Source organism: Echinops telfairi, unplaced genomic scaffold, assembly GCF_000313985.2.
Source record: "Echinops telfairi isolate 266 unplaced genomic scaffold, ASM31398v2 ScPeMD7_25;HRSCAF=90, whole genome shotgun sequence".
NCBI lineage: Eukaryota > Metazoa > Chordata > Mammalia > Afrosoricida > Tenrecidae > Echinops > Echinops telfairi.
In genome coordinates this window covers 2,726,614-2,735,192 of record NW_022103922.1, presented here as the reverse complement: position 1 = coordinate 2,735,192, position 8,579 = coordinate 2,726,614, and the positions used below count along the sequence as shown (strand labels likewise).

The 8,579-nt window shown below is 61.8% G+C and overlaps 1 protein-coding gene across 1 annotated transcript in view; it reads right to left on the bottom strand.

Moving 5' to 3' along the window:
• The window catches only part of VAV2 (vav guanine nucleotide exchange factor 2), a 124,338-nt gene that overhangs the window by 49,299 nt on the left and 66,460 nt on the right, over positions 1-8,579 (bottom strand). The window contains exon 5 of the mRNA XM_045289358.1: positions 2,678-2,736. Within this exon, the coding sequence (XP_045145293.1) occupies positions 2,678-2,736 (59 nt within the window). The remainder of the gene's footprint in view (positions 1-2,677; positions 2,737-8,579) is intronic.

Here is an 8,579-nt window from a genome sequence, read left to right as displayed (position 1 = left end):
GCTCCTCCATGACGGGAAGCCAGAGATCAGGTTCTCCACAGCCAGCCGCTGAAGGTGAGGTGTGGCTCCTTCACTCCAGAATGTTCTGTTATACTTAGATTTGGACACGGGTGTGTCTGTTATTCAGAGAATTTCCTTCAAATGAAAGGAGGAGGGTCCAGTTCTCGGGTCTGAGAGATGCCAAGTCACCCCTCACTCCACCCCCACCCCACCCCTATCCCAGCTTAGCCGAATCCTGCCCCTCACCAGAAAGCCACAGGGGCCCAGCCCCACTCAAATGGGTCTGGGGTCTCTCAGCTGGGATAAAAGACCACGCAGATGCCCCCCCTGAAAGAAAGCCCCTTGCAGCTAGTCGACTAACACCCACCACTGAGGCTATAAATCTACGAGGATAGACAGCCTCGTCTCTCTCCCTCGGAGCGGCTGGTGGGTTTGAACTGCCGACCTTGTGGTGAACAGCCCAACACTGACCGGCAGCGCCACTCGGGCTGCCCAAGTGAATGACTGGAGTTCCAGGTGGCCAGAGCAGGCAGGCTGTGGAAGGGGCCTGAGGGCAGCGCAGGCCGTGTGGACAGCTCTCCTCTGGAAGGCCAGGGGACCCACACACCCATCAGCACCCCTAGAATGCCCCCCGGCACCCTCACAGCCAGTTCTGATCTGCCCAGCTCACGGACAGCAGGCCCCGCGACGGGCTGGCAGAGAGAAGCCAGCCACAGGGATTCAGGCCCTGCGCTTCAGCACCCTCACCCCTATACACCCCAAGAAACACAGCCTTGGTGGGGGGCGGGCATGTGTGCGCACACAACAAGAAGGGGCCTCCTGGTCTCCTCCAGCTTCCGGTGGCCCCAGGCGGCCTGTCTCTACACTGCCTTCACATGCCTGTGTCCGCCCCCTTCTAGCCCTTACACTTACCACCTGCTGTTGGATACCGAGGGCCCCTTCTCCACACCAGGGGACTCAGGGGAGCCCTCTGGCAGGCAGCCTGAGACCATCCCCCCACACCTGACCACCAGGACCGGCTCTGGGGTTGAGGATGTGGGCTTGTCACTCTGGACCTCCTACCCCCACCTCCCGCACCCTGGCAGCTCCCTCCACTGGCTGTCGGCCAGTAGGTTCCCTTGGCACCCCAAGCTGCGCCCCAGGCTCACAGCCCCTGCAAGGCCAGGGAACACCCTCCAATCGACCAAAGAAGAGACAGGGGCTCTGAAAGTCCCCTGCCTGATTGCCCAGTGCACAAGAGGACCCCCGGGCAGCCTCCGCAGGCCGACTGAACCGCTAGGCCAACCACCTCGGCCTCATCTCCAGTCAGTCACTCGGAGCTGCGACGGCGTCCAGCACCCCACCCCACCCCCAGTCCCCACTGGCACACGGCGGGGTGAAGTCTCTCCAATCATGAGCCCGTGCCAAGTCTCACTGAGGCTCTATAGGAAGCGGCCCACTGTGCAGCATCGTGCGGGGGGCGGGCAGGGGTTGGTGGGTGGGAAGTGGGGGCTCCCATCCAGGAGAGAACCAGGCAGCCACCCCTCTTGGGGCTGCAGAAACTTCTCCGGAGAAGGACCCCACAGGGGCACAAACGAGGAAGCCCCTTGGGGACACGGACAAGCTGCATGGCTGCCACCATGGGCACCGGCACGGTGGTGGGGAGGGGGCGGGGACCCTGTGTGTCCCTGCTGCCGCACCCGGAGTGACGATGAGTCAGAACTGAGTCGAAGGCACCTCACGACCACCAAACCTCCGGCTAAGGACGCTCCCAAGACGCCGAGAGAGGGGTTTTAGTCCAGCGGCTGCTCCCCAGACATGTCCGGGAAAAAGGCATCCTGTCTGTCCCAGACACAGCACACTCTCCCCCTTCTGGTTAAACATCTGATTCACTAGGCCTCTGCCTGAACCCCAGGACTATACGGTGCCCCTGCCCGAGCCAGGGTGTTTCAGTGGATGTGGAAGCTGGCCGTTGAATAAGGAAGACCGAGGAAGAATCGGTGTGTTTGATTGATGGCTGGCCGGCGAGGCACACTTAATTCCCGTGAGGGCCAAAAGAACAGACAGGTGGATCTGTCTTTGGAAGAAGCCCGGCCAGAGGGCTCCCTAGAGACCAGGAGGGTGCGGCGGCGTCCCACGTACGTTGGACATGCTGTCAGGAGAGGCCAGTCCCTGGAGAAGGACCACGCTTGGTCAAGGGGAGGACTCAAGACCAGCTCATGCCATCGAGTTGAGCTGGCACACGGCACCCACACAGGAGAGACTGGACTGTCCCCGTGGGTGTCTGAGAGCGAATGTGTGCTCACCCTTCTCTGACAGAGCGGCCGGTGGCCTCCCACTGCTGACCACTTGGTTAGCCGTCCATCATGTAACCCGCTGGCTGCCGGGCAGGGAAGGGGCTCAGATGGCCCAGCGGGGCCGACGGGCCGGCCAAGGTACAAAAGACTCAGAGAGAATCCTGCTGTCCCTGGGGGGCCTTCCCAGGCCCCTCTCAGGCAGCCCCTCCTGGACTGCAGCCCCCACGACCCACCTGGCTCCCTCCTTCCTGCGATCAGGGGGATGACTGCGATCAGGGGGATGACTGCGATCAGGGGGATGACGACTCTGATGATCTTATTACCTGAATCAAAAGAGACTGCGTGGCCCCAGGATTCCCCCAGCCCCCATTCTCCCGCGGGCCCAGGAAGCGGGGACTCACCTGATGCCTTTGCTCTGGGCAACGCTGTGCAGAGAGAGCCTGGACACGGCCGAGATGACCTGCGGACAGAGCAGAGTGAGTCACTCGCAAGCGAGGGCCGGGCCTGGCAGAGTCCGGCCACCTGGTTCTCACACAGGCCTGCCGGGGGTCCCCCACTGAGGCCATGGGGCAAGGGGCCCTCCATGCCACTGCTTAATGGTGTGTCATGTCCACGTGTCAGAGACGGGGACACGGAGGCCAGCAAGGGGCAGTGACCGGTCCAGTGGGCCCAGCACAGGCCCACACGTGCAGCCTCTCCTGCCTGTGTGACCATGTGGACAGCACCTGCCTCCGTCATTGGGGGGGAGTGGGGGGCAAGAGCAGGAGAGTCCTGCACCAGAAGGGTCCCACAGTCGCCCAGGCCACCGGGCACCCACCCTGCCTGTCTGTCCTCACGCAAGGGGCTCAGCCGCCCTCAGCACAGACCATGGGGGCACAGGCAGGGGAGGGGTGGTGGCCGGCCCTGGAGCAGAGAGCCCAACACACGCAGGTATAACAGAGCTGGTCACCACTCACCGGACAGGGCAAGAGGCACCACTCTGCAGGACCCACCCTGCAGGACCCACGGTGCCATGGGAGAGCCGGCAGGTGGCTGTGTGTGCGTGCACGTGTGTGCAGACACTCAGGTGTCCAAGGGCCCGTGAGTTCACATGTGGGCACACATGTGTGAATTCACCTGTGTAGCATGCACGTGTCGATGCAAATCCCCCTGGGGATGCACACATTCACACACACACGCAGTTATGTCTGCACGCACTCCTATTTGCGCATGTTCGTGTGAGTTCACATGTGCATGCATGTGCTTGTGTGTGTCATGCATGAGTCTGTGTGTCTGTACATGCCAGGGGTACAAGGTAACAAGAGAACGACCCCTGATAATCCCCTGCTGAGCCCACAGGCTCCCTGCACGCACAGTTTGGCCCTCCCTGTGACCCACGTCCCCGGTCCCATAGCCGGTGCCATCCACAGACCAGCCCGGCCAGCCGCAACACTGCAGTAGGTCCTCAGCACACAGCTGTGCCCAGAGATGTCCCTGCTCGGCTCCCGGCCCGCTCCTCACACCGGAAGCTCCGCGATGGCTGCACTTGGGCCCCAGCAGGAGCCGGTGCTACAGCCAGCCATCACATGCGCCCATTCTTGTCTACCAGGGGAGGTGCATCCTGGATGCAGGCAGAAGTGAGCTTCGGGGGGTGGGGAGCACAGACAGAGGACAGCCTGCTGCGAGTGGACCTGGGGTCCCACTCAGGAGTGTGAGCAGCGCCCCCCACCAGGAAATCTCCACCCTGGAAAGTCAAGATAGAAATGGGTTTCATTGACACCCCCACGGCCCCCCATGCAGGCCCAGCAAGCCCAAGGCAGCCCCCCTCAACCAGGCCCCAAGTACAAACCCTAACAAGCCCCACAACAACCAAACACACAGACTGTCGTTGAGCTAACTGCGGCCCACAGCAACCCTGGACACAGCGGAGCTGCTCCTCGGGGTTTCTGGGACCATAAAACCTGCCTGAGAGCAGACAGCCTTGCCTCTCCTCCTCGGTGGGTGGGTGGGTGGGTGGGTGGATGAGAAGGTGGGTGGGTAGAAGGATGAGAAGGTAGGTGGATGGATGGATGGGTGGGACAATGGATGGATGGATGAGAAGGTAGATGGATGGGTGGGTGGGTGAGTGATGGAAGGGTGGTTGGTCAGTAGATGAATGGATGAATGAGGGGAAGATGGGTGAGTGGATGGGTGGGATGGTGAAGAGGGTGGGCGGGTGACGATGAATAGGAGAGACGGCAGACAGACAGATGGACGGTGAGGGAGTCAATCATGTGGCCCTTCGAGCCATTCTTCCTTAAGTGACGTATTGTAATCTGGACCTTCCACCTGCAGCTATGATCCCATTCTGAAAGGTGTTCTCCACAACACAAGCGGGGGTTAGGTGGGGGGTTGAGAGGTGACCTCGGTCATGGGTGCCATGCCCTTTTCCTTGTGGTTATCTTGAAGGCTCTACCTTCGTAGAGGGTGTGAAGCAAGCCGCACCTGTTGTCCTCAAGGCACCTGGAAGACCCCACCTGAGTGCAGGTGTGACTTAAGACACCATCCTGTGTTTTCCTTGCATGGGGCATATACACCGGTACACTGTCCAGTTTGAACCCACGTCACCCCCCTCCCCTGGCAAATCTCTGGGTCCTGACTGAGCTTGGGGAGAAGCGAGACCTGCTTAGACTTTGGAACAACTGTAGCTTCCCTTGGTCTGACCTTCAGACCTGAGCCCACCGCCACGTGAGGCATCCCTCCAAGTTTGCCGCGTGGCTGTGGGGCCGGTAGAGAATTGCAGAGCCTGGGACGTGAGGGCATAGAGCCAAGGGAGGGGGAGGGGGTCATGGGCACAAAGAGGCGAACATTCAGGACAGCTTTAATGTCCGGTTCCTTAGGACCAGTCTGGCATTAGTTCTTCTAAGAGAAATCACTTCATTGACTATGCACCGGCGTCCTGTTGTGTGGACCACGATACACTGTGGATAGCCTGAGAAGAAGGTGAATTCCGGAACACCTGGCTGTGCGCGTGAGGAGCTTGTACGTGAACCAAGAGGCGGCTGTGTGAACAGAACACGGGAGTACACGCGTGACTTAAAATCAGGACAGGGGTGTGTCGGGGGTGAGTCCTCTCAGCATACTTGTTCAATCTGTGCGCCGAGCAAATCGCCAGAGAAGCTGGACTCCATGAAGCAGGGTGCGGCGCCAGGACTGGAGGAAGGCTCGTGAACCACCTGTGCCATGCAGGTGGCATAGCCTCGCTGGCTGAAAGCAAGGATGACCGGAAGCCCTTGCTGATGAAGGTCAAGGACAGCGGCCTTCGGTGTGGACGACGACCCAGGATCAAGGAGCCCGAATCCTCCCACCTGGACACATTCGGTCCCATCATGATCGGTGGAGAGAAGGCTGGTGTTGTCACGGACTTGGTCTTCCTGGGATCCACACTCAGTGCTCGTGGAAGTTGCAGTCGAGAGATCAAAGGGCACATGGCATCGGGTCGGTCTGGTGCACAAACCTCTCTGGCGAATTGAAGAGCAGGGCTACGGCGCACCTGACCCGGGCCACGCTATTCTCCACTGCATCACATGCAGGTGAAAGTCAGACACTGAGGAGGGATGACCGTACCCCTTGGACAAGGCACCCATGCCCTGAACGGTGGTGCTAGAGAGAAATATCGACAGGCTGGCCTATCGTGGAAGAAGCGTGGGCGGCTGGCCCCTCAGAGGCAAGTCCTCGTCTCGCACGGTACGGGCATGTTGCCAGGAGAGACCGGTCCCTGGGGCAGGTCATCACGCAGGGCAAACGGAGGAAGGCCTTAAGGAGGTGGGTGGACAGAGCGCGGGCTTCCTAAGAACCATGGTGAGGCTGGCGCAGGACTGGGCGGTTTTCCGTCTGCTGTGCATGCGGTCACTGTGGGTCAGAGCCCCTGACAACCATGACACAGGAAATTACGACCACGGACGGACCCATGGGCTCAGCAGCAGGGGCTCCCACAAGGGCCTCAGAATTGTCAGAATCTGCACCCAGGTCCACTCAGTGCTCCCTGCCTGCCACACTCTCTCCCTGACCCTGGGGCCTGCAGATATCACCCCCACCCCCACCTGCCCCTAATTCAGAGGCAGACGCAGGGAACAGGGAACCAGACCTGGCCCAGGTCACCCCACTGGGAAGGAGCCCACATGTCACAGGCCCTCTGCTTCCCACGTGCGCCCCAGCTGCCCCACAGCCCTGTGCACTTCTGGGACGCAGCGGCACCCCAGGGCCAGGAGCCCACCCATGTATGGAGGGGCCCTGATGGGGCGACCTCAGTGGCCTGGTGTTGAAGGTGGGTCCCCGAGGTCTGCATGGAGCAAAGGAAGAGGGCCTGTGTGCTTGCGCAAGGGGGACGGACAGACAGACAGATGGACACACACACCACTTGAGCTATGTCTGCAGACGGCTGGCTGGAGAGACAAGTTAGAGTGCTTCTGGCCAAGTCCCCAGGGTCCCTGCAACTCAGTAAGCCAGGACCATAGCCCTGCTGGCTGCAGCTGGTACTTGTCAGCCACCACCCCTCCTGAAGATGCTGCTGGGCGCTCCCCAGGGCCCAATGGCCAGCATTGCCGCAAATCACCGCCATCTGTTGCCCCGGAAACTGGCCCATCCTATCTGTGGGGAGCCGGCCGCTTCCAGCCCTGCACAAAGGCAAAGGCTCTCTCCACATACACACCCAGTCTGTCTCTTTCTCTGACCAAGGTCGGGGGCAAGCCATCATCAGGGTGCAGTGGCCGCTCAGGAGATAATTAGGGAAGCACCTGCCATGGCCGGTTGGACCGGCAGAGAAACCAAAGCAGTGGAGAGTCCGGCACTGGATGGGACATGGGGATGTGGGCTGGGCCCCCAGACAGCCAGGCAGTGAAGTGGAGGCTGCAGTACTGATTCCAAGAGGTGGAGGGACAGGGGCGGGAGGGGGGGGGGTTAGGACCAGCAACCCAGGGAGCAAGATGCAAATAACAGCCAAGGCGGCCAGGGGCCCCCAGCTCGTCCTGCAGACGCGGGGCTGCTGGGACCCAGCATCCAGTAGATGGCAATGGGCAGTGAGGAAGGTTCTGTCCACTGAGGTGACCAGTTCAAGGTCCACCTGTTCTATCAAAGCCCCACAAGAAGCAGGCTGCTTCCCAGTCTGTGGGGACAAGCACACAGGGACTTCCTAGGCTGGCCGGCTCCTGCAGGTCACACCCAGAGCCTCCGCCCTCCCCCTGGCCCGCCCCAGGCCATGTCCCTGCTGACCGGAGGCCACCACACACCAGTCTGCAGGATCAGCTCAAGGCTGCTAAGTAGGGGCAGAGAACATCAAAGCCAGCTCCCAGGAAGCTCTGGAAGGTGGCCGGCTGAGCCACTCATCGGCTGCGAATGCAGGCCCGCCCTCCCCATGCTCTGCCCCTTCCCAGCAGGGCTGGCCAGCCTGCTGCCGCCCTCTGGGGCCAGAGGGGGTAGGGGGCAGGACTGCGCCTTGCAGTGAGGAGTAGGAGACACACCTCACTGGAGGCTGACTCACTGCCCCACCCAGACCTCAGACAGCCCCCGCCCAGCCCCTACCCTCAGACATGTGCCCCCAGCGCCCCCAGCCCCCCGCCCCCACCTCATGCTGCAGACTGGTCAGGGCAGGGTGGAGGGCATGCAAGAAGTGACCCCCAGGCCAGCACTCACACAGGGCCGGGCCCTAGTCCACACCTGCCCTACCCAGGTCTGGGAGAGTACTTCCTGGCAGTGGGGTGGGGGTGGGGCAGGGCAGGGGGCCAAGAGAGACAGGCCAGAGAGGGTGAGCTGGGTGGGGGCAAGGAGCCTGGCCTCCTGAGACATAGGGGTCATCAGATGTGACACTCACACCCGGGGGGGTGACACGGAGCCCGGAGTCTGCCAGGAGCGCTGCCCGTGGGTGCCCAAGGAAGGGGGTCTATGTCCAGTGGAGGAAGCAGGGGAGACAGGGTTAGGGCTGGGTGTCCACTTTACACAGCAGCTCCCGGGCCCTCGGCCTTGGGATGGCCCCGTTGAGAAGGTGCAGCAGCGCGTGGCCTTGCCCAAGCCCCCCTCCTCTGCCCCCATTGCCGGCACACCGCACTTGCTGTCCTGATGCACGCTGGGAGTCTGACCCTGCGGACAACTGCTCACTGCGCCCACTTGGCCCTGAAGGGGCCCCTCAGGAGCTCCCTCCTTAGCAAGTGCAGGCCCGGAGAGCCCGGCCCCCTGGGCCCTGCCCAACTGCAGCAGCTGGGATGGCAGAGGGAGCCCTGGCTAGGCCTGGGACCTTGGGTCCCCAGCGGGGGGCATTTCACAGGCCTCTGTGACCACAGATATCAGGGG